Here is a 26426-nt window from a genome sequence, read left to right on the forward strand (position 1 = left end):
AGTTGGAGAGGCGGGGTGAGATGCGGAGGATGGGGGAAGCTGGGCACTGGGTGAGGGGTGTCCGCTTGAACCTATTAGGAGCCCAGAGGATCCCTGAACTCAGGAAAGAGACAGTGAAAACAATGAGAGAACAAGATTCTTCTTGCCGTGGCTCTGGGTCGTGTGGGTGGAGAAGGACCAAGATTGAGAGGCCTCGTGGGAGGTATCTGCACCTTTGGGGCCCTGCCCTGGAAACAGCTGGGGAGCAGGTTGGGGGGAGGCAGACCCTGGGAGCGGGCGAGGGGGCGCAAGGGCCCGCGTGCCTAAGGTGGGCCCGGGAGCCCGCAGGGCGGGGACCGCCCCAGCCCGGCTCTGGGCGCGGCGAGTCTGCACACGAGGGCAGAAGCTCCCGCCGCCGCGCAGGGCACAGGCCCGCACTTGCAAGCCCGGGACCAGGGACTTGAAAGCGGCCGGCGCGCCGCCCAGACCTGCCCGGAGGGGCGTCACCGAGGAGCTTTAGGAGGGAGCAGAAGGAAAATCTCCTCCGCCTGGGGGAGTGCGGGGGAGGAGGGAGGCCGGGGACTGACCGGAGTGCAGGAGGAGACCCTGGGGGCAAGCGCAAAGGGCCTGCCATGCGGGGGCTCGAGAGTTTCAGTCACGCGCTCTCTGAACCTCAGTACCCCGGTCTGTAAGAAAGCATCATTGCCCCGTCCACTTCGACTCTGTGTTGGGCGCTTGACTTTCTTCTATCTCATCTAATCTTGTGAAGGCCTTGTATTATTCCCATTTTGCAGATGCCTGAGGCTCAGACGGAGCAGGAAACTTGCCCCAGTTGACAAAGGATGTGCTATAGGATTCGGAACCAGGGTTCAGTACGCTGCCTCCTTTGTGGCTTCAAGAACTGGGATGGTGGAAGGAACTCAACATTTACTAAGCTCCTACTGTGCGCGTGTAAAAGTTTCCATGCGTTGCCTCATTTAGTACAACCGCTTTGGGAGTGTGCTATCAACGCCTCCATTTAACAGATGAAGAAATTGAGGTAAGAGAGCTGTTTTTCTTAAACCTGATCAAGGTCTTACAGGTGACCGCGTGGAATGTGAACCCGGACAGGCTGATTCCAGAGCGCCCTTTTTTTAAACTACTACGTTGAGCCAAGCAGGGAAAAGCGGTTTGCAAACTGCTGTTCTGATTATTACCGCTGCGGTTGAGCCCGCGTTGTGGGTCACGACCTGAGGGAGGGTGGAGCAAGGGTCATTGGGCGCCCGGCCTTCCCCAACCTAGCCAAAGCTCCGCGTGGGGACTCGGAGGCGGAGCCCCGGATCCCGCCCCTCACCTGCTGACCCCGCCCCTCGGTCGGACCAATAACGTGCCCCGTGGGGGAGGGCCCAGGTGAGGAAGGGGGTGTGGGCGGGGCCTGGAGCGTGAGTGGCAGGCGCGGCGCGCGCACCGGGAGGGGAGGGCGTGCACAATCGGCTCCGCCCCTCGGGTGTCGCCGCGGAGCCGGGCGGGCCCCGCACGGCCGGGGCGGTGGCGGCGCTGGGGAGGGCGGGCCGGGGCGGGGCCACGCCCGAGCCCCGCGTCCCGCTCCCATGGCCGCCCCCGGCTCCCCGCGCTGCCCCCTCTCCCCCGGGCCGCGCCCCGGGGCCCCGCACTGACGGCCCATGGCGCCGCCCGCCGCCCGCCTCGCCCTGCTCTCCGCCGCCGCGCTCACGCTGGCGGCCCGGCCCGCGCCCAGCCCCGGCCTCGGCCCCGGACCCGGTGAGTGAACGAGCCCCGGCGTCCGCCCCGCGCCGAGCTCGCCCGAGGGGCGACGCGGGCCGGCCCGCCTGGGGGGGCCCAACCCCCTAGCTCCTACTTCCCGGGACTCCCTCTCTCAGCCCCTCAGCGACGCCCCCCGTCCGGGGCGGTCCCCCGCCTCAAAACCCGGGGCTTCCCCCCACCCCACCCCCAGCCCCTCAGTGACGCCCCCCGGGCCCGGGAGCCCTCTCTGCCTCAGGACCTACTCCCGGGATCCCTTAGCCAAGCTCCGAAGCGACGCCTCGTGGGCTGGGACGTCTCCTCAGCCAGAGGACCCGGGACCCCCCTGCTCAAGTTCCTCAGCGACTCCCCCCGGGTCGGGATGCCCCCTCTGCCCCAGCACGTCCCGGGATCCTGTCCTGTCTCTCAGCGACGCACCTCGCCTCGAGACGCTGCACCCTCTCCCCAAGCCCCTCAGCTACTCCCCCGGGCCGGGATCCCCTCCGCAAACCCCACGACGACGCCCCCGCGCCTCCCGGCTCAGGAGCGGGTGCGGAGGCGAGCGCAGCGGGCGCCCAGCCTCTCTGCCCCGTTCCCGGCTGCGCCCGCTTGCCCGACACTTTAATTTCTGCCTCCGGAGGAGTCGAGTTGACTTGCCCGCTTTGCAAGAGGCAGGTCCGGGTCGCGGGACGTCCCGCTGTACCCAGCCGGGACTTCCCCTCTTTACCTCCCGGCCGCTTTGAGCCTCCCCAGACTCAGGTGCGGGCCTAGCTTGGAGAGAGGAAGGGGTGATGGGAAACCTCCCCTACAGATCTCAGGGTGCTTATCCCGAAGGTGCAATGCAGAGCCCCATTTCCAAGGTAATCCCACACTTTCAACAGGGTCACCCACTCCCCAGGCCAAGGCCAAGGCCAGGTCTTCCCGAGGTGGGGCCCTGGACTAGGATGGAAGCTGGGACTTTGCTTAGCTTCCATACACACCCTTTTTTAAAGCAGAACTTTTTCCAAGTTGAAGAGCAGGCACGAGGGCGTTGTCTGGCCCAGTTACATTTCTCTGCAGGTTGTTTGGGTGTTGAGAATTGGGCATTCGCGAAAGGGCCGGGAAGGGTTCATTACCGGTTTGCTGGAGTAGGAAAACCGGCTGAGGGTTCTCCACCCAAAGTCGCAGACTGTGCAATGTTGGAAAGACAGGATTTTGTTGCCGAAAGAAAACTCAAAAGTAGCTTTGTTTACTTACCAGCTTGGATGAGTGAAAAAGATAGGACTGGGTGTTGTGACTTAACGATGTGATTTTGAGCCATGACTCAGCTGTCTCTAAGCCTCAGTTTCCTCATCTGTAATGGAGGAATAATGAGAATTCCCTTGGCCTGGTGTTGTGAAGATAAAATGGTATACTGCAGGTAACACCCACATATAGAAGACAGTCAATAAACATATTTTAATAATACTTTTTATAGTGTTTCACAGGTCACCAAGTGCTAGACACCTCATTTGCCCTGAGAATGCTATGAGCTTCCAGGCTGATTAAGCCCTGTAAATAAGGGAAACCTTGGCTTTAGATCAGTAGAAGGGGGTCTCCAAGCGCTGTAAACCTTAGGCTCAGGAATTGGTTTCAGAGTGATCGGCAGCTTTCAAGGAGACGTCTACAAAAACTGCTACAGAAGTTTGATCATTTCTGCTATTTGCTGTATGTGAGGAATGAAGGAGGAACTTTCTGAGAGCCAGGATATGTCAACATAACTGTAACCTAGTAACCCCTTAGCTCTACTTTGCCATCTGTGTGGTCAGGATTTAATGTCCTCTACGGAGAGAGAGGTATGGGTGAAAATAAACTGGTTCCTCTTCTGGAAAGGGCAGAATAGTAGTTAAGTGAACCAGCTCTGCTTATGTTTGTTAAAAAGTGTTAAGTGAGCCAGTTCTGCTTATGTTTGTTAGAAGGTGGCATCCTCTCCTCAGGCACCTTTGCTTTCCTGGGAGGGGTCAAATGCAGCAGCTCTTAGGCAGTGTGAACTTCAAACCTTGGTGCACTTTTATTTAGGAGTCTGAGTTAGGGACAAATAAATAACCATTGTGAGATGATTTATGATAAGTGACCCAAGTTCCTGCCTCCAGTTAGCCTCCCCAGCAATTTTTCCTGTCATCCAGGTACACCAGGGCTTTAGTGACTTTTCCTTTTTAGTTCCAAAAGCAGTTTTAGGGAGATACCACATGGTCTAAAGCATCACATCCTGTCCCAAGGCTGCCTACTAGTTTTTTACATCCTTGAGGATATGCCAGACTCGCCATTTTATATTTTTTGATACTGTAATTTTCTCTAAAATTTGTGGATGGAAAAAATTATTTCAATACTTATATTCTGCACAATTTTGTAATATTTAAATTACTGGTGGTTTGCATTTTTGAATGCTGACTTTATAAAAACAGTTAGCTCATTCCCCATCAATGCTAGCTAGTTCTAATTACAGTGTATAACCAACCCCAAATGATCTCCCTTCTCCTCTCCATTCTTTCTTTGAGATTCTCTCCCTTCCGTCACAACTGATAAGGATGAAGACAGAGGTTAGTGGTGGAATCTCGACTCCCTTTTTAAGGAGGAATGTAGCCAGTGCCATAGGGCTGATGGGCTCTCTGAAGTGGGTTCCCATCTGGAATTTACTGACCTGTAGGGGAGAGCCTAGAGGTAGGAAGAGCAGAGAAGCCTGGGTAGAATTGTGCTATTTGAGTTTTCCACCTAAGGCAAGCTACCTGCTTGGGTGTTTTACCAGATTTGGGGGCTGTCAGGTGTGCATCAACAGAGCTTCTCAACTCTGGTTGAGGTTGAGGTTACATTTGCTGTGAACACCTTCAGTGATACTCATTCTCCTCTAAAGCCTCATCTAGCATTCATCCTGTTAGCCAGTAGTATGTCTTGCCATAAACCTATGAGTTCAGTGAACAGTGGGAACTTCATACTGTATAGAGCCCTGACCCTCTTAGAGACATCATTAGTGTTAGTTCACCTGAATGCAGCACAGGGGCTGATAGGAGTAAAGTGGACTGACATGCTTTCATACTCTATGTCAACGCATTCTTTTTATGCTTTGAGTATTTTAAGAAACACAAAACTGTCAAAAATGACCTGATATCAAAGAACTCTGGTGTTTTTATGAAAATTTGTTTTGGCCTCTAGACAAATCTGTTTAAATGTTTGAGATATGCAATGAGACCTTTTATAAATCTGAAAGCAAGAAAGAAGTTCCATTTAGGCTCACTACTAATAAACAGCAAGTGGGTGTACTTAATATAGATATTATTGATAATATCACTATTTGGCATAGTTGAAGCAACAGCAATAAATGATGAAGATAAAATGTATTGCTTTAAATAGCTTCACAATATACAGATTAGGGATTTTTAGTGATGGGCAATATAACATCTTTAGTTTAGAATTTGGGGTCCTGTAATGAGGCTCTAGGTCAGGTGTTGGCAGACATTTTTTGTAAAGGGCCAGACAGTAGATAATTTGGGCTTTGTAAGCTCTGTACTATCTCTGTTGCAGTTATTCCACTCTGACTTTCTAGGGCAAAAGCAGCCAGAGACAAATATAAATGAATGGGCGTGGCTATGTTCTATAAAACTTTATGGACACTGAAATTTGAAAATTTCATATATATTCATATGTCACAAAATATTATTCTTTTGATTGTTTTCGATCATTTAAAATTTTAAAAAAACTTTTTTTAAAAAAGATTTTATTTATTTATTCGACAGAGATAGACAGCCAGCGAGAGAGGGAACACAAGCGGGGGAAGTGGGAGAGGAAGAAGCAGGCTCATAGCGGAGGAGCCTGATATGGGGCTCGATCCCAGAACGCCGGGATCACGCCCTGAGCCGAAGGCAGACGCTTAACCGCTGTGCCACCCAGGCGCCCCTAAAAAAACATTCTTAGCTCAAAGGCTATACAAAACCGGGGAGTGGGCCAGATTAGGCCTGAGGTATACTTTGCCAAGGCATGCTTTAGGTCCATATGTACTGATTTTTTCCCCAGTGTTCACTGGTCTGGAAAGGTGAAAAGGAGACTTGGTTTTGGTGAATAAATGAACCCTTTACATTTTACTATTAACTATTTTTAAGAGACATATAGAAAAAATGGTTAAAGTGGTAAATTGTATGTATATTTTATCACATTTTTTTTTTTTAAAGATACATGAGGGGAAGTTCACATACATTTAGATCTTTAATAATACTTTAAAAAATGCCTTAAAAAGAATTTCAGTATGGTTCGGTGTGTACTACATACAGAAAATAGTGTCTGCCTTGGAACTGGCCCATGGTTTGTTCAACTATGCAGATGTTGCTTGGAGCAAACGGTTGAGAGATCTGTTTCTCAGAGGAAAGCCCAGGCAGCAGGTGGCACCAGCCTGAGACACAGAAAAACAGCCAGGAAAAAAAAAAAAGAAGAAAACAAACTTCTATCACTTTCCTAAACAGTTGAATTTTATTTCCATGGGTCTCTCGTCATTTTTAACGTGGCCTTTTAAAAAAACAACAATGTGCTTAGCATGGCTGCTTATTTTGTTTTAATTAAAACATTTCTGAAAAAACAAAATGAAGCATTCAAACATACCAAGTTGATTGTGTTTGTACTGTGGAACAGTTAATGCAAAACACTTGAGAGAGGCCGGAAGTTTGGATCTGTAGCCTTTGCCTGAGTTTTTGCCTCCTGAAGAAGGACAACAGAGGAAGATATGAATGTGTCCCTTCGAAAACTACCTGTGGAGTTTTTAAGATGACATCTCAAGCCCCCTGATGCCATTTGGCAGGTTAGCTTCTGGCGGGCTCACTGTGCAGCCCCTGAATGGGGCAGAACAATGACTGACATTCCTTCCATTTTCAGTTTGACCTGGAGAGTCCGGCTGGAACCCAGGAGTATTAGACCAGGAGGAACAGCCCTAGTTCATTCCATTCCCCCCCCCACCCCCGCCGTTGTCTTCAGTGTCTTCTTCTCAAGATGGCAGTGGCTTCTTCCCCAGACCTCACCTCTGAGACATTATCCTGGATTCAGACTGAACGGAGAAAGGAAAGAGGCCATTGTGGAAATGTCAGAAGGGTGTCCATACTTCTCAAAAATAACCACTATACAGAAATTTGCCTTCTCCTCTAAGGAAATTCCCTGCTCCCTGGCCCCCCCCACCCCACCCCGTTTTAGTCTTCTTTCTAGGGAAACACCTCCCTAGCCTGGACTTGCAATGGTTTATGGTTTTTTTTAATTTTATTTTTTATGATTTTATTTTTAAGTAATCTCTCCAGCCGGCGTGGGGCTTGAACTTACAACCCCAAGATCAAGAGTCGCATGCTTCACCTACTGAGCCAGCCAGGCACCCCCAGACTTGCAACAGTTTGAAGAGAAATGAAGTTAGGTGCTACCAGACACCTGGCAGACAAAAGATTTTAGGTCACCTAACATGCAAGGTTGCCTTTATTCCTCCCAATTATAACAGGACCCTCTAGGGGCTGCCCCTCTGCTAGGCCCAGCTTCTAGTTTCTCTTGCCACTGATTTAATCCTTGGCAAGTCGCCAAAGCATTAAACTTTTATTGTTCAATTTACCACAAGGGCGGGCCCTGCTTCTGGTGGGCTGAGGAGGCCGCAGCAGCTTCCAAACCCGAGTGTCACACCACATTAGCAACTTTAGACTTTGAGGGCTGGATTTCTTTCAGTTTGGTTAGATTTCTTGGTTAGAACCAGAACAGTATACTCACACTCAACTTTTGAAAGCTAGGAAATAGTGAAAACAGCATACGCAGCTTTTAAAGATGATTCAAAATGGTTGCAGCATCAGCATGTAGGACTGATTCTACATGGTTTCTTTATGCCTTCCAAGCAGATACGCTAAATGGCTGTCCACGTTCCTTGGTGGCCTAAAGTTGCATGAAAACATGGCGACCAAGTGGTCCTCTTCTACAATGGTAGCGATCATTAACCAATGCCATCACAGTATGAAATTACTTGCTGCTGTTCAATCTATAAAAATTCATCTTCAAAGAAGATTATTGGGCTGGTAAAAATATTTTTAATAATGACCACAGAAGCCATATTTGTTTTTCTTTGATGTTCTTCCGAAGACTCTTCTGGTTTTAATCAGATTGTTCCCACATAAAATACAGTGGAAATCTACAATAATAAAATCCCTATTCCTATGTCTATGGGGAAATAAACAGGATGGGGACTGTCCTTTTAAGGGGCTTTCCCCTTCCCTTGCCCCAGACTCAAAGCCTCTATTACTGGTGGGTGTTTTGGCATCAGTTAAGGGCCTTCAATCCTTCCCTCCCTCCATGTTTTGCTCTTTCATTAAAGTGTTTCTGTTGTCTAATTATATCCTTTCAATCAAATTAGAGACTGCAGCATCTGGTGAGGGCCATAACTGCCGCCATCTGCACCTCATATATACAGGCCTTTTCAGCTGAGAATCACTCAACTTCCAAATGGCAGGAAGAGATTTGGAAAAAGTTTAGTTGGAAGGGAGGTTAACTTAAAAGGAACGTCTTCAAAGGCTGGGTAGGATGCCCTGCTTGCTATGATGTGTGCATAGCCATGCCGAGCTTCGTTGGCTTGGCTCACCGAAGAGTCTTCTCCAGCACTTGTGGCAGATGAAGGGTTTTTGATTGTCCTAGCTGAAATGACTAGGCCTCTCATCCTTATTATGGGCTTAAGGGGGCCCAGGGCAAGCTGAGAATTTCTCCCTTGAGAAGAATCTTTTGTTATGTGACCACTGGTTAATGGATATGACACTTTCTGTTTATTTGACCATTTTGTCTCATTCAGTGGTTTCAACTGGAGGAGATTTTGTCCCCAGGGGACATTTGGCAATATCTGAAACTTTTTTAAAGAGAGAGACAGAGCAGGGGAGGGCCAGAGGGAGAGAGAGAATCTTGAGCAGGCTCCACGCTGGGCCCCCACTCAGGGCTCAGTCTCACGACTCGGAGATCTTGACCTGAGCTGAAATCAAGAGTCAGATGCTTAACCGACCAAACCACCCAGGCTCCCCTAAAGATTTATTTATTTTATTTGAGAGAGAGAGAGCGTGATAGAGAAATCGTGAGTGGGGGGAGGGGGAGAGGGAGAGAGAGAGAATCCCAAGCCGACTCCCTGCTGAGCGCAGAGCCTAAGCCAAAGTCATGAGTGGGACACTTAACCAACTGAGCCACCCAGGTGCCTCTTATTATCTGAAAACATTTTTGATTGTCACAACTCAGTGGGGTGGGGTGGGGTAGGATATGCTACTGGCATCTACCGGGTAGAGGCCAGGAATGCTGCTATGTAAACATCTTACAATGCACAGGACAGTCCCCCCCCCCCCCCCCGCCAATGAACTGTTTGGCTCCAAATGTGGATATTGCTAAGGTTGAGAAACCCCATCCTAATTGTATTATTCTTTTGTCCTTCCTTTCACTGTGACCTAGGAGAAGGCATCTCTGATCAACATCTCCTTTCACTCTTAAGAAAGTAGATTCTTCATTATCCATGTCTGAGTTCTCAAGCATTTCTGTGGACAGTGTTTTGGAAACCTAAGTGGAATAAGGACATTTGAGATTCAGCGTGTTTCTACTCTCTATGGAGTAAGACTGCCAGATTAAATATCGGCCATTCGCTTAAATTCAAATGTCAGATAATGCATAGTTTTTGTGTGTGTAAGTCTGTCTCATGTAGTATTTAGGAATACTTACCTTAAAAAAGGATTTGTTTAACTGACATCCTATATTTTCATTTGCTAAATCTGGCAGCCCAACTCTAGATCTGTGAAACTTTATACCTTTGACTATGAAATCAATCTGTTGGTCACCATCCACCCTTATTGCTCCGGCTGGCTAGACATGACAGCTTCTGCTTGTTTTTGTTTGTAAGTTAGTGCTACACTGAGTCTTTCCTTCCACCCAAAACTGTCTCCCTGGCCAGAACTTCTGAAACTCGTCCCTTGAATCATGTTTTTATCTTGGGACCAACTAACAAGTGCCTATCACATGCCTGCTGTATGCACAGCATCTCCGACTAGGACTTCTCCCTGTGCCAGTTCATAAAAGACTACAACTTTGTTGCTTTAGGTTTTACTTTAAAGATGTGCTCTAGGGATATGCTGTTGACCTGCTAGTCAGCTCCCAACTCAAGAATTCTTGTATTATTTGGCCATCCCATATCAACCAAGGGAAGCTAAATAGCCCACCGCCTGGCTCCCATGGAGTGTTGGCTGCCCTCCAGGACTCCATTATATGGGAACTTTCTTGCTATCTGAAATTAACAATAGGGCACAGGCAATACTGATGAAACTTGTCCAGAAGCTAGATTATATCAGTCTGTTTTATCTCCTTTTATACTGATCGAGAGCTTCAGACAGTGTGAAATAGTGTTGGTCAAGAGACGGTGAGGCAAAGTGTGGATTTGTGCCAGGTGTCTCCTGCTTAAAGCACACGCAGAATAAAAAATGTATATTTTCATTACAAAGGGGGTTGATTATTCCCAGTTACAAATGGCTTCACCGTAGATCTCCTTTGAATAGCAGATTCCTCTCGTTTAAATAGCAAGTATTTGATTTCCAAGTACTTGATTTACCTGCTTTCCTGGAACTTCTCAGATTCTCATAGGTCACATTGCTAGGTAAGTCATGATTGCTAGCCTGGAGACATGAGTTGGTGAGGAAACCAGGGCACTCTGAATATGTCGGAATGCATTTTTACCCCAGCTCCCCCGTACACCTGCTTCCCACATTCAGTTAACGTTTGCCAGTCACATTCTGAGTGGCCTGTACTTGCTGCAGATACGAAGATGAGTGAGGTGCTCAAGAAACTCACGGGCTCCTGGCAGCAGGGCCAGGTGCTTCTCGAGCAGTTCTAGTTCAAGGTGACCAAGTCTGACCAGGCTGTGGCAGCGTGTACCGCGGGACTTGTTTTAGAGCCGCCAGTTCCTATAGGAGTAGAGTGCTATCCGTCCTAGACACTGACCTCTCGAATAGTGCTCCATCTTTTTGTCCTGTGTTTGTTTCCTTTAGAGTTGATTTATAAGGCACTAAGTTATTGCCATCAGAGAACTGGATTTTGAGCTTTAAAACATCTTTTTTTTTTTTAAAGATTTTATTTATTTATGTGACAGAGAGACAGCCAGAGAGAGAAGGAACACAGCAGGGGAATGGGAGAGGAAGGAGCAGGCTCCCAGCGGAGGAGCCTGACATGGGGCTCCATCCCAGAACGCCGGGATCACGCCCTGAGCCGAAGGCAGACGCTTAACCGCTGTGCCACCCAGGCGCCCCTGAGCTTTAAAACATCTTAAGCTTCCTGTTCCCTTATGTGAAAACTATGTGTAGTGTGAAATTTCATTTCAAGGTTGAAGTAGATCCATTTGTCTTCATACAGTATATCAAGACAGGTGCCATCACCAAAGCGTGATAGACTATGTTCTGGTGGCACTGGCAGTAAAATCCGTGGTTAATTCATGAAACAAATTCTTCTGAGCTGGCGACCTCTGTCTGAGTGTGTCCATTCTTTCACTGAAGCTTGGCCTCATCTCCTTATATATGTTATGGAGCCAGACTCTTTCTCAGAAGCTATCTCTTGGTCTTCAATTTGATGATATGTTTTTTAATATCCTAACGCACTACTGCATCCTTGATTTAAATTCCTCAGGCACTACTGCGTATTCATGGGGACTGTTCCTGGCAGGAACTCATGTCCTTCACGGTGGCAACCATGGCATATTTTCCAGTGGGTCCTGCCTGGGTAGGAGTGGAGCATATTCAAGATGAGAGCCAGACGGGAAAAGAGTGGTTGGGACCCAGGCAGCACTGCATTCTGGGTTGTTTTTCAAATTTTTATATAACAAATAATAAGGAGTCCTCTCTGAAGTGTTTTCGTGGGTCTTCTGAACTTAAACCTCTGGTCTTATGCTTACAGTAGGTTTTTTTCTTGGAATAGTCTTTTAAGTAATTAAATATTTCATCTCTTAATAGAGATGAATAAACTCGAGAGTCAAATACAAGACTTCAAGCCCCCTTCCAAAAGTATAAATTCTTTAGTTAAAATAACTTCGAGAGGCATAACCTTTTCTTCCATTACTGTTTTTAAGGACACTGTTTCCTGGGGCGCCTGGGTGGCTCAGTCGTTAAGCATCTGCCTTCGGCTCTGGGCGTGATCCCAGCGTTCTGGGATCGAGCCCCACATCGGGCTCCTCCGCTGGGAGCCTGCTTCTTCCTCTCCCACTCCCCCTGCTTGTGTTCCCTCTCTCGCTGGCTGTCTCTCTCTATGTTGAATGAATAAATAAAATCTTTAAAAAAAAAAAAAAAAGGACACTGTTTCCTAGAATAAAAAGAAAGACCTAAAAGATTTTTTAATGAACAAACTGATAACTTAAAAAAAAAAATAGAATGATTCTTTTTTATTTCTTTTGGGCTGAAGTACAGCTTATTCTATTGTCATTTCAACTGTTAATACATAGCCCAAGAACGTGATATGTGCATGTCTTTCTTGAATTTAGATGACTGAATTTACAGCTGATTGAGTTTGTTTATAGTTTTTTTAAATGTGCATTAAGCCAACTTTTGTTTTATTAATTTTTTAATAATTTTGTATTATATTATGTTAGTCACCATACAGTACATCCCTGGTTTCTGATGTAAAGTTCCATGATTCATTACTTGCGTACAACACCCAGTGTACCATGCAGTACGTGCCCTCCTTACTACCCATCACCAGCCTATCCCATTCCCCCACTAGTTTGTTTATAGTTTTTGAAAAGAAAAAAAGGTAAATTAATTACAAAACAATATGTTTTCAAGGTGTCCTCTAACAAATTTTTATTATGGAAAATTTAGAATACATGCAAAAGTAGAAGAATATAAGGAAGTCCCATGTATCCATCTCCCAGCTTCCATGATTATCAACGATGGCCAATATTATTTCATTTGACCTGCTTCATCTCCCCAACTGGATTATTTTGTAACAGATCTCAGATATTCATCTCATCTCCAAGTGTTTCAGTATCTCTCTCTAAATGATAAGAACTCTTTTCAAAAACCTAGTACTATTACCATCATCACACTTAGAAAAACTAACAATAATTCCTTAATATTATCAAATATCCAGTCAGTAATCACTGTTCAAATTCTCCTGGTTGTCTCGTTAGTCATTTTACAGTTTAACTTGGGATCTAAGCAATGTACATTTAGGTGATGTGACAAGAGTCTCTATTAACCTGTAGGATTCCCCTCTTTTTCTTTTCTCTTTGTAATTTATTTGTTGAAGATATGGTTTCTTCTAAGCAAAAAGAGTGCTTAAGTACCTCTTTGATGGATTCAGGGCCCACATGGGAGGTGAGTTATTTTCTTCTGTTACCGTAGAATTGTCACTTCCATTAGAGAAACATGTAGAATTAGAAAATTTTATTTTATTGTATTTTTATAAGCTTTTATTTTTAAGTAATCTCTACACCCATCGTGGGGCTTGAACTCACAACCGCAAGATCAGGAGTCACGTGCTCTACCAACTGAGCCAGCCGGGTGCCCCCAAATTAGAGAAGGTTAAGCTTGGAAGAGATTTTGAGCCATCAGTACTCTCTCTAGTCACACAGACTTTTGAACTTCAGTTCCATTATGATAGACTCTTGAAATTTGAGTTTAGAGTGAAGGGACGTTGAGACCATGTGTCTCAAACCCCATTGTTTCACAGGTGAAGAAACAGGCCCTAAGTGTCCAGGTGATTTGCTCAAACCACACAGTGTCAGCTAGTTATCTGGTGTCCTTTCCTCTTTATTCCAGTGATTTCTTATACGTACTGTGTACACGGAGGAACCCCTTCCCCAATTATCCTCTCCGTAGTCTAGATCTGATAACCTAAGTCTAAATGATCGTGGGAATCACTGCTCTTACCTCAGCCGTGTCGGGGTAGGAAAACATTTGGAACCCCTGCCTTCCCATAGTCATATGTCTCTTTACTCTTTACTTCAGGGCTCCACATAACTGAAAGAAGCATTCCTGTAGTGCTTTTGAGTGTCTGTGTGCAGAAGGTAGTTTTTCCCAGGAGCATGAGCTTTGAAGATGTACCCACAAGTGCCCACTGGACACCAGTCTGTACCAGAAACCCAGCAGGGTAGTAGGTATGTTGAGCAGACATTTGACAACACTATTGTGTTGCCCTCTAAATAGTAAAAGGAGCTTTTTCCACCTAAGCCTTGTATTTCTATAATTCTACCCACTTACCAAATTTTAGAGACATCTTTAAAGGAACAGAAGATATTCCCATTGGAAAATGTTTTCTGCTGTCTTATTTTAAGGTGCCGTAATTGAATTTAGTGTTTATTGATTCATGTTGATTCCAAACTGGGTCAAAACCAGCTGAATTAATCCAACATAGAATCACTAGAAATGCTGAGTGGCCCTCTACAGGGCATTTAACTTTGATGGATTAAAAACAGTGACTCTGAGGGGCGCCTGGGTGGCACAGCGGTTAAGCGTCTGCCTTCGGCTCAGGGCGTGATCCCGGCATTCTGGGATCGAGTCCCACATCAGGGTCCTCCGCTGGGAGCCTGCTTCTTCCTCTCCCACTCCCCCTGCTTGTGTTCCCTCTCTCGCTGGCTGTCTATCTCTGCCAAGTGAATAAATAAAATCTTAAAAAAAAAAAACAAAAAAACAGTGACTCTGACAATCATCCTGGATAAAGATCCAGCTAGTAATTCCACCAGAAAACTAGGAATATTATAGACTCAGAATGAGAAAATTTTAGGAATTACCTAGTTACAGAGCCTCATGGAGAACATATTCTTCAACTTTATTAAATCTGGTCAAGGAACAGCATGTCTTTTCTATTAACTGCTGCTTTCCTACCACTGTCTCATATATGTTAAGTTTTAATTATTTTAAGAGAACATCTTATCATAGTTTTAAACATGAACTTTAAAAATGCTGTGCATGTACAAGCTGGCAGGGTTAAACTGCCTGGGATTCTTTTAACTTGGCATTTTCCTCACTTATAATAAGTACAAATATTCTTTTTAAAGATTTATTTATTTATTTTGAGAGTGAGTGCTTGTATGTGTGAGCAGGGGGAGGGGCAGAGAGAGAGAAAATCTCCAGCAGACTCCCCGCTGAGCATGGAGCCCAACAGGGGGCTCGATCTCATGACCCTGAGATCATGACATGAGCCAAAACCAGGAGACGGACGCTCAACCGACTGAGCCAACCAGGCGCCCCAAGTACAGATATTGGATTATATGATTCATTAGAACATATAAACAAAGATGTGTTTCATCACACTTAAAATTGAAATTTTAAGAAAAATCAATTTGCTCCATTATACCTTTTTTCCCCCTTACCTCTTATTCATTGAATGCTTGGATTCAGCGCAAGGCTCACACCACATATATTTTCTATCCTGATAGCCTGATAACTTTAAACAGAATTATAGGGATGCCTGGGTGGCTCAGTTGGCTAAGCGCCTGCCTTCGGCTGAGGTCATGATACCAGGGTCCTGGGATCAAATCCCACATCATGCTCTGTGCTCAGCATGGAGTCTGCTGCTGCCTGCCGTTCTCTCTCTCTCTCTGACAAATAAATAAAATCTTAAAAAAAAAATCAGAATTATAACTGGATATATTGCCTTGTACAGATAACTATTTTTATGGACCAGAATGAAATATATGATCATGATGGTCTCAAATTTATAATACATTTGATTATTTAAAAACTTTATAATTACATAGTAATAATTTATTGGGCACCTGCTGTGTGCTAGGCATTTTACTTGCACATCCTCCAATTCTTCCAGTTGCCCTGAGCTGTAGTTAACCTAATCCCCCTTTTAGAGGAAACTGAGGCTCAAAGAGGTTAGCTGAGTGCCTGTATCTTGTAAACCAAGGCCAAGTCTGGGTCCAGCCCCTAGCTACACTTTTCTTACTCTACCACATTGCTGCTAGAAGCTTTTTGTGCAGAACAGTATTCGATTTAAACTATTTCATAACCCGAAATTAAATATTCAATCCTAAATTTCTATGTGTGTGTGTGTCTGTGTATTCTGTAGATATCACTTATTTAGGGGGTCCTTAGACTTAATGGATCTTGGGGCTACATAGAAAGGCTTAAGGGGTTCCACGAGGGCTTCTGAAATTGTACATGTTGTGTATTTGGTATTTGTCTGGGGAGCAGGTCCCTATTTTTCAAGCGATTCTCCAAGAGGTAGACTGACTTTGAGAATTGTAATGTGGAAAATATTTTTTGGAACTATTTCTAGGTCTTCTACAGCTTATGCCTCTAAATTATTGAAATCTTCGAATCCTTTTACACATAGCATGTGAATATATGAGATCCTATGGGTTTTAGGTATAAATATCAAAGTTTAGAATATATATGGCATCAGGTCTTTTCTTTATACCCAACGCTTCGAAATTCTAAGCATAACAAACAATAATAGCTTTATGAGAGAAAGCTCCAGCTAGCTTTTATTAGTAGTGAAGAAGTATTGAGCTTTCACCCGAACACGGAGTCTTTGCCTACAGATCTTACTACCACGGAAATGACCTCCAGGCCTTCACAGGGTAGCAGGTCCTACAGAACATAGTTGGCTGGCACAAAACCATTTGCTCAAGATTCTCAAACAGGGATTTGATTACCCTAATGTGATTCCACTTACCGCAAGGGAATTTCAACGAAATTAGCATCTCCAATTTTAAAAATAAATGTCATATGCGATACTTTGGAGGATTTTGGTGCTGGGGGAAAAGATGAGGAATTACCAACTTAGAAGGGCTGAATTAGTGCTCTGCGTGCTTTAATGTCAGCCTCATCGAGGAAATTTTCTGCTGTATTAGTAAATTTCTGTCAGGCTTATGTTTAACGTAAGGGCTGTTTTCATTCAATCCCCACAACAAAACATTTGGAGTTTTCCGATGGAGAGATAGGGTCAAACAGATGAATTCTGTGAGGTGATTGGGATCTGGCCAGAGAAAATGAGGAAATGAAGTTTCCTTGGTGTTCACAGTTTATTATTCCTTCCTGCTCAGGACACCTTCTCCCTTGACATCCGAGACGCACACACTTGCTTAGCTTTTCTCCCACCTCCCAGGGCACACTTTCTCACTCATCAGTGCCAGGCTCTCCTCTTTCCATGCCTGAAATGTGGCAGGGCCCGCGGACTCAGCCCCAGATGTCTTCTCTCTCCACCCAAAGTAATCCCGTTCTTTCCACGCATCCGTGCTGTTACTGCCACATTTCTAGCTCCAGCCTCGCTCGGCCTCTTTCCTCAGCTCCAGGCTCATCAAGCCATCTGCCTCCTGTATATCTCCACCCAGTGTTCTGAAAGGTGTCTCAGACTTAACCAATCCACAGCCAAACCCTGGGTTCCACCCCAGGTACTTTGCCCCTCTTGTGTCCTCCCCATTGTAGTAAATGGTGTCTCCGCTCAGGCCCATGTTCTTGGGGTTATACTCCTTTTCCTCTCAGCAAATATTTTTGGCTCTCCCTTCAAAGCACATCCAGAATTCAGCTACTTCTTACCATCTTTCGGCCACCAGCCTGGTCCAGGCCACCCTTTCTAGCCCATCTTTCTGCAGTAACCACCTGACTGATCTCCCTGCTGAGTTCCTGCCTCTTCCAAGTTCTTCCTCCACCCAGCAGCTAGACAGTTGTTTTAAAAGATAAGTCAGATCATGTCATTCCTCTACTCAGAACCCTCCACTGGCTTCCCCTCACACTGAGAACAAAAGCCAAAATCTGATTTATATAACACTCTAGACCTTGTGTGTCCTGGCCTTTCCTCTCTCCTCCCCCCTCCTCTTCACTTCCCACCCACTCACCCTAATCCTGGTTAGAGGAGCTGCCTTCTAGTTCCCCAAACCTGCCAAGCACACTGGGGTCTTCTATTTGCTGTGCCCATTGCCAGTACCACTCTTCCCATGTGGTTCACATGGTTTTGTTTCCTCCCTTTGACCATATGTCTGCTCAAGTGCCTCCTCCTCTCCGGCCTTTTCTGGCCCACTCTTCCTAAAAAAGAACCCCTGTCATTGAGTCTCCATCCCCTTACTCTCTTTTTCCCTAGAGCATCCCTCGCTACCTGACGTGAATTTAATTGGTTTGTTAGGAGCGTGTCTCCCCTGTTACCATGTAAGTTCCATGACTGCAGAGCGTTCACCAGTGTAGCCCCAGTGCTGTGAACAGTGCCAGACACATAGTATGTACTGAATAAATGGTTGTTGAATGGATTAATTAATGATATCCTCGACATGAGATCTATATCACCTTTGCTCGTTCCCTTTCCCTGAATGCCTAAGTATACAGCTGGCCATGTGGTATTTGATTTTTTATTGGTTTAAGCCATTTCTTGTTTATCTAGCCAAAGCTTATGTCAGTTTTATAGCAGTAGACAATAAGGAAGGAGGGGTCCTCGTTACCCGCTCTGGTATTCTGATGAAATCAAGATGCGCACGTCACTTTACTCCACAATGTTCAAGTTTGTTTTTCTTGGTTTTTTTCCACAATTGATATGCATTGGGCAAATCCATTAAAAAAATAATCATTAAATGTGGTACGCTGCCTCAGTTTCCCTAATGCAACTGAGAATGGGATTTGGGTCTAGGAGAAACAGACTGAAGCAAACAAGCCTGCACTTTGCCACCTCATCCCCATTCAGGAGGACTGACAGGTGTGGATGGCCACCACGTTCTTTTGTGTTACAAATCAAGTCCTCTGAGCCTCTGGGAACACTGACCCCACTGTCCTGAAAATTGCTGTCTATGGCTAACGCTTTCCATTGGTTGGCTGGCATTTCTGGCTCCTGGGCCACTCCTCAACCACTTGTGGTAGGAGAAAAAGATGTATTAGCATATCGCAATTAAAATTCTAGCAATCGGCAAAAGATTGGCTTGATGCTGTTAGAATCATCTAGTCTAGTGGTTCCCAAGCCAAATCACTTAACAGAAGCACCTAGGCAGATTTTTAGAAATACAGGTTTCTAGGTCCCACTCTAACCCTGGAGCTGGGATAGGGTTTGGTACACACACACAAACACACAGTCTCTCTCTCCCTGTCCAGCAGATAATATATTTCTAGTGATGATAAATGCTATGAGGCAAACAGACAAAAGGCAGAAAACTAGGAGTAGAGATGGTGGGGATGGGTTTTCTGAAGAGGTAACATTTAGTCTGCACTGTGAGGTATTAGGGGAAGAACATTTTGGGCAGGAAATAGCATGATGTGTTTACGGAATTAGAAGCAGACCAGCGTGGCAGGAGCATGGCGGGGGACTAGAAGAGCTCAGGGTGTGGTGAGAGGGAAGGCCTGGGGCTTTGCAGGCAAGGATGAAGCGTTTGGGTTTCGTTCCCAGTGCTCACAGGTTCCTGGGAACTTTGAGCACCGTGGGGAAAATGGATTGCAGGAGCACAGAAGTGGAAGCTGTGGGTCCTGAACAAGGCTGTACTGGCCTCTGATGGTGAACAGGACTAAAGTGGTGGCGCCCGAGATGGAGAGCAGAGGGCAGTTTCAGGGTATATATTTTAAGAAAGTCAACAGGACTTGCTGATGAGTGGGAAGTATGGTGAGGGAGAGGATGGGGAAAGCAAGGATGGTAGGGGGTGGTTGAGTGCCCCGGTTGCCCCATCTGTAAAATGGGATATTGAGGGACCTCCTCACCGGGTTGGTGGGGAGTTGGTATTTGTAAAGCATTTAGAGCAGAGCTTGGCACGCGGTGACGCACAACGTGAGCATTAGTGGGGCCATGGATGACGGTGATTCGTCCAAGGTCGCACAGCTGACCAGCAGCAGGTCCAGGACAAGAAACCAGAGCTTAGCCTCTCGATTCAGTGTATCTTATGCTACACTGAGCTGCCTCGTTGAATTACCTTTGAACTTTTGTGTTTATGCACACTCTAGGCAGAGTGTTTGGCTCTTTTGGTACCTGATGAGTCTCACTGACTGTGAACATTATGAATGTCACACCAAACATGATAAATTGCTATGATGTTCTCTACAGCCTGGAATTCCGGGTTATTTTGCTATTCCAGACCAAAAAAGGCCCAGATAGTGGGAGGAAGGAGGTACAGGAAGAGAGATGGTCTGTGGATGGATTTTAAATAGTAAAAGAAGTATCTCCTAGAATGTGGATGCGCTCATGTTGTTCCCATGCTTGGGCTGGAGCAGGCGCGTGCCCTGCACAGGAGACAGCGCCGAGTGCTTCCCACCGGAAGTTAGAGGCCAGGGCATGCCAGGGGCAGGAGAGAAAGCAAGCTGAGAATGTCAGTGTCACTCCCCCGGATCGTCAGGTTCCTAGTGATACATCTTTAAGAAGTGTTTGAAGTACTTCTCTCTGTCAGTTTCAACTAAGCTAATTTTTAAAAATTGCACTTTGTACTGTGCCTTTCTCATGAACCTCTGTGGATTTAATGCATGCAATATGTGGGGGGAAATCCTATCAGCCTCAGTTCCCACCGCCCCCCCCCCCGAGTCTGAGAAGCAGATTTTAGAAGCACATTGTTGCACCTGCAAGGGTTTTGTCATTTTATTAAATGGATCTGAGATGATGTTCAGTGTGCCTTGTAGGGAGGAATTTCGGAAAGAGGTGAGAGAAAATGCCAACTTGGCCCCGGTTCCCTCCTGTTGACTGTCTGTTCCGTTGCATCTCTATCTCAAACAGCATGGAGAGGACTGTTCCTCATTACCAGGGAATGTGAGTCATTCCCAGACTTGTGTGATTGGGATTCCAAAGCGTTGCTGTATCCGATGGTCTTATTAAATCCAAGTGTCAGTGCAGCCTTTCAGACTGTAGGGGAGAGCTCACTTACAGCTGGTGACCTGGTTCTAGTTACCACACAGAGACACTGAAGAGACCAGTGACCCCCTCCAAGCACCCAGAATTCCTTGTGATGGCTGTTACCAACTGTTCCCAGATTTGGGGGTTTCCTGGTTCACTTCATGGGCTTCAATACATTTCAGCTCCCTGTTTATATCCAAGTTGGGATCTGTGTACTTTAGGGGAAAAGTATCTGTAAAGTGTCTGTAGACAAGCTAGTGCCAAGACTAGCCTAGCATTGAAGGGGACTGCATTTCAGATTTACTCAGCCCTAGCAATGTTAACTTCGCGGTGTCCAGGATCTAGCAAGACACTATCCATTTCCAGCTGGGTCCAAACAAAACAAATAAAACATCAACCAGAGAGGGAGGAGACTATGGATGTTGCCAGAAAATTAGTTTGCTCTGTCTTTTCTTTCTCCTAGAATGTTTCACAGCCAATGGTGCAGATTATAGGGGAACGCAGAACTGGACGGCACTACAAGGCGGGAAGCCATGCCTGTTCTGGAACGAGACTTTCCAGCATCCATACAACACTCTGAAATACCCCAACGGGGAGGGGGGCCTAGGCGAGCATAACTATTGCAGGTAAGATGGGGCCACACAATGCTTTAAAAAAAAAAAATCTTCGGCCTTCTTTTCCAGTTCCTTCCAGCCTTGCTCACAACTACGGAAAGCTTCTTTGTCTCCTTTTGGCCAACCCAGAAGGCCTTTCTTGTTACTATTTTTAAAACTTCCTCCCACACCTTGCTTGTATGTGCATTCGCACACACACACACATGCACAATCTACCACTCTTTTCAACTCCGGTTGCTTTGATACAAGTATCCAGAGCTCTGCTTTCCTGTCTGATAACTTACATGTCTCTTGGGAAGGGCTTTCTTAGTTGGCCCTACCACCAGTGGACAATACAGAGATAGCAAATCTTTTTAAGCTCCTGTGAATGTGGTGGTCAAGCAGAGCACCATCTGTGGCCCAAACCTCCCTCTGCTTCTGAGCAAAGGAAGCTGTCCTGCATTATCCTACCTCCAGCCAGCCCAGGATAGCCTTGCTCTGGGAGCAGCTGTAACCATCAGGTATGTGCTGATTCCTTCCTTTCCGTAGACTGAAGTGTTTCTTTGGTCTTAACCTCCTGCCTGACTCCTACAGGGGCTCTTGACCTGAGATCCAAGGTGTTTCACCTGTGTACTTGAGATTTTTCATAGAGATGATCGATGACTTCGATCAGATTCTCAAAGTTATCAGTGATCCAAAACAAGTTAAGAATCACTGGTCTATAGGGACAAGAGCAAAGAAAGATTCTAAGCACTTTTGGTTATAGCTACATTTAAGCTATTTTTACTCAAGATCCTGATAATGTGACTCATGGTTCAGCACTGTGTCAAATTTAGTTATTATTAGGACAGATGCAAAGGCAGCCTCTTGAGCCATCAGGACAGGGAGAAATGCTCACTGAGCTATACTTGGAGTCACATGCTGTGTCCCTGGTTCTACCAGTATGTTGGAATCTCAACCGTGGCACTGTCAACCCTGCTGAGCCAGCATATTCATACCTGCATTGCATGGGCCACACTGTTTACTTCTGCTCTCCCTGTGTACCTTTACTAACACTCCAGGACCCTTGTGGATGTCTTGAAGTCCCAGGCCTGTTGTCTAGGTTATCCCTGTGCCTGCAGCTCTTTCCTTCACCTCTGCTCTAATTTCTTCCAACTTGCTGTTCCCCCACAGCTGCTGTTGCAGTATTTTTTAGTTGTTATTATACATATGTTAAAAAGCTTTTCCAAAAAAAATTCTCAAAAACTGTAGATAAATATTGCTTAAATATCATCCGTCATTTGACATCTTTTCCCCTAAAATCCTCAGCAAGCTCCATTTCCCAGAGGTAATAATTTGTGTTACTTCACATTTTGCTATTTGTTGCATTTTATTGTTAAAGTTACACATGCTCGTTAAGTCATTCCTTCACATTTTATTTTCAGAGTTACACATATTCATTAAAATCTTTTTTGCATAATTAAAGAAATTAACCCCGCTCCATTTCTGGTTTATTTCCTTCTCTTTTGCTACTCACAGAAAGAGAGTTGGTTTGGGTTGGGAAGAATATTTAGGAAGAGAAGCCAGTGTTTGGAGGGTTTTTTTTTATTTTTACATAGTTACTTATATTCCAGTTCCAAAGTGTCTCTTGATAGTGGGCTGCTTGTTTATGCTATTATTCTGTTGCTTTCTATAAGGACGGCTTCTCAGAAAGAGCTCCTGGGTTTAAGTCTGACTTTAAGGTAAATTTTAAATTTCCAAAGAGGTTTAATTTATATGAAAAAGAAAGTCTTTTCTCACAGATTAACACGCAGCCCTACACAGGCTCCCAGAAATGCACACGGCTCTCCATTGTGAGAGCCGGGGGCACCACCTTCCTCTTCAGCCGTGGCCAGCGGCAGCCTCTCCTTTGACTTGATGGAATGTACCAGACCTGAACTACCACTTTCTACTTCAGAAAAAAGGGAGGCCGAAAGGCTGATTATCATCACATCAGCTAGTCCAGGCCTTTTGTTTTAGCACTGCAACAAAATCCAGAACGAATTCGCTTATTCTTTATTAAGCTATTGTGATGCTTTTCAGAATGGTTTTGACATCGATAATAAACAGTTGTTTTCTAAAGTCTTTACCAAATACTACATCAAAGCTGGACACTGAATAGAGGGAGGAAGATGACAGTGAAATACTGTTTAAAGAAGGGCTTTGTACAAGTTCTCCTGCTTTGATTTCTCAGCTGACACCCGACACCATGTTTGTCTTGTGCCAGACCCATCGCAGTGGAGTTGTCTGCGAGATGGCGAGTGATGGGAATGCACTTCTCCAGGCTCGACGGATCTGGATTAGAGGGGAAGGCAGAGGCACAGGGAAGAGCGGAGTTGGCGCTGGCACCTGCCTTTGGGCACAAAAAATGAAAGGACCCTTTGTGCTTCAGGGCGGCTTATCTTCTGGGCCGCACAATAGGCTTATCCGTCCCAGGCCTGATAGGGGTGGCTCCAGAGCTCCCGCGGCAGGGTCTTTATGCCCATTTCCGGACTAACCGGAGTGTCAGGTTTCCAGTGTTCCGAGTCGAAAGAAAGGGAGCTTGGAGGCAAGGCTTTTCTGTGTGTGTGGTAACCCTTTTCATTTTGGGGTCTGTTTCAGCAGGATGGCCCTTATTGTCATGGCACCCTTGAGTTGAAAAGACCTTCAAGGGCATTTTAGAAATGCGAAATAAACCTTTAAAAAATATTACTGCTGCATTAGAAGTTGGTACCAGGATCACAGGATTGCATGTTCTGACTGAAAGTCTTTGGCTTAGCTTTCTTCAGAATTTTCTGCGAAGTTAGTATTTTGAGGGAGGAATAGGACCCATTTCGGTCAAACCCGTGCCAACTAGTCTGATGCTGGTGAAAGCTTGTCAGTGGAATCTGTATTATGTGAATTTTTTTTTATTGTTTAAAAATTACACTATCAGTGTTCATTGTAGAAGAAATAGGAAAATAAAGAGAATCAGAAAAGAAAAAAAAATTGTATTTACTGATAGTCCCATTCTCCAGAGATACTTTCAAGGGGTTTGGTGTGTATTCTTTTCTGAATACATCTTTTCAAATGATGGAATTGTGTCACCCATTGTGTTTTCGAACTACTTAAAAAAAAAAAACCTAACGACATGTGGATATCTTTTTATATTAATAAATGTGTATCTACACTGCATTTTTACTAGCCGCTCAGCATTCCCTTATATGGATATAATGTGTTTATTTAACCAATCCTTAAGTGTCGTTTCTAACTTTTTTGTATTATAAAAATGCTAGGGTAAACATCTTTATAAGTGGAGATTGACTAAAATAAAGTACTAACAAGAAATTGCCTGGTAAAGGGGTTTTGCGTATGCTTTGGGCCTTTGGCTCTAATTGCCAAATTGCCATCCTGACCATGTGTGTCCATTCGCATTCTTTTGTTTTTTTATGTAAAGATTTTTTTTTTTTTTAATTTATATGAGAGAGAGCGAGAACACAAGCAGGGGGAGGGGTAGAGGGAGAGGGAGAAGCAGACTCCCCACTGAGCAGGGAGCCCACCAAGGCTCCAAACGAGGATCACGACCTGAGCTCAAGTCAGACGCTTAACTTGCTGAGCCACCCAGGCGCCCCTGGGCCCGTTCATGTTCTTATCCACAGTATTGAGAGCACCTGTGCTCTCAGCCATGGGCGTCACTGCGTGCACACTTAAGGTACCAGTGCTGCTTGGCATGATTTGTTCTGTGGTCAGTTGTCCTGGTTACACTGTCATGAATCTTTGTAAAATTATATCACCTTTGCTCCCCACACATAGCCCCCGCCCCCAAACTCTGAAGTATACGTCAGAGTGTGTGAGTTTGTTCTCGTAGTGTTACCATTTTTCTCTTCCTCTTTTTTTAAAATAATCTCTGCACCCATCGTGGGGCTTGAACTCACGACCCCGAGGTCCAGAGCCACATGCTCTTCAGACTGAGCCAGCCAGGTGCCCCGCATTTTTCTCTTCATAAGAGGCAGCCCGGAGATACATACCAATTATTAGAAATAACACAGAAGCTGACGCGTTTTCGGTAAACCTGAAAAGCAATGAACCAGTTGACTTAACACGACAGAAGTGTTACTTGTGTGTCCTTTCCCCGACAGAAACCCAGATGGAGACGTGAGCCCCTGGTGCTACGTGGCAGAGCATGAGGACGGTGTCTACTGGAAGTACTGCGAGATTCCTGCTTGCCAGAGTAAGGCTCTCATGCGCCAGCTGAAGGTTTCAGGACACTGAGCACCCAGGGTACAGAGTGGAAGGCCACTGCCAGAGGGCAGGTTGTTCAGGCAGGTGGATTTCATGAAGCAGGTGAAAGGAGAAGCCATCCTGCGCTGAGGATTTTCCCTTCTCTTGTTGAGGCTTTTCAGAAGTAGAGTGCCTGGTTCCCTCGGGACCCCCTACCCTTGATGGATTAGCCCACCCAGGATATCTGCTTCTACCTAATTTCCTCATGCTGATTCGTTCATGCTCAGTAGCAGGCCAGGGAAACAAAACTACCTCACCCGTTTAGGAGAGCGGTGTCTACAGTGAATGATGAATCCTTCTATAGACAGTAGAACTGAACTGGGACGTTGCTTATTCTTTGCTTTTGATGTGCCGTCACCCCTGAAAAATGGTATTCGGGAAACACGTGAGTGATCCCTTCCAAAGCCAATGTGGTAGTCCTTTTCCTCATATCAGCATAAAGATATTCTATTGTTCTGTGTGATAACTCATACCTCATCCCTCTCTACTACCGACAAAACCCAGTTTCTTCAGCCTTTTACTCCAAGGCCTGTTTTCTAGCTGTTTCCTTCATTCATTTCTATATTCAGTGTTTATTATATGCGAGGAACAAAGGCAGAAGGATACCCTGACCCTCAGGGAATATGCGATGTGGCAGGGACCCTTAGGAAGACACTTGAAAACAAGGTAGAAAATACTGTAGGAAGGTTGAAAGTACAGAAACCCAAACTAGAATGGTACTAGAAGGAGTTTACTAATGTAGTGTTCGTAGGATCTTTTTCTCTTTCTTTTTTGAGAGAGAGAGGTTGGAAGGGCAGAGGAAAAGGGAGAGAATCTTAAGCAGGCTCCACGCCCAATGGAGCCCAATGCAGGGCTTGATCTAACCACCCTGAGACCATGACCTGAGCCAAAATCAAGAGTCAGACACAACCGACTGAGCCACCCAGGCGCCCCGTAATATCTTTTCAATTATGCCAAGGGAGCAGGTTTTCTCAGTTACTAGAGCTGAGGCAAAGGATAGCTCATTCATCATAATTCTATGTGGGTTGTTTTTTTCCCATATTATTTCCCCTCAGTCCTTGCCCAGCCACCTTCCTCACTCCCCAGGCCAGGAAGCTGTGTATGTAG

At 45.6% G+C, this 26426-nt stretch overlaps 1 protein-coding gene across 3 annotated transcripts in view; it reads left to right on the plus strand.

The window, feature by feature from the left end:
• Nucleotides 1-1559: 1559 nt before the first annotated feature.
• KREMEN1 (kringle containing transmembrane protein 1) overlaps nt 1560-26426 on the plus strand; it is a 62521-nt gene continuing 37654 nt past the window's right edge. Inside the window, exons 1-3 of one of the 3 annotated variants that reach the window (XM_044378986.3) lie at nt 1560-1737; nt 20933-21095; nt 25178-25269. In XM_044378986.3, the coding sequence (XP_044234921.1) occupies nt 1641-1737; nt 20933-21095; nt 25178-25269 (352 nt within the window). In that variant the 5' untranslated portion in view covers nt 1560-1640. The remainder of the gene's footprint in view (nt 1738-20932; nt 21096-25177; nt 25270-26426) is intronic. The other 2 variants (XM_026484730.4, XM_026484731.4) reach the window with 2 other exon arrangements.

Source organism: Ursus arctos, unplaced genomic scaffold (assembly GCF_023065955.2).
Source record: "Ursus arctos isolate Adak ecotype North America unplaced genomic scaffold, UrsArc2.0 scaffold_34, whole genome shotgun sequence".
NCBI lineage: Eukaryota > Metazoa > Chordata > Mammalia > Carnivora > Ursidae > Ursus > Ursus arctos.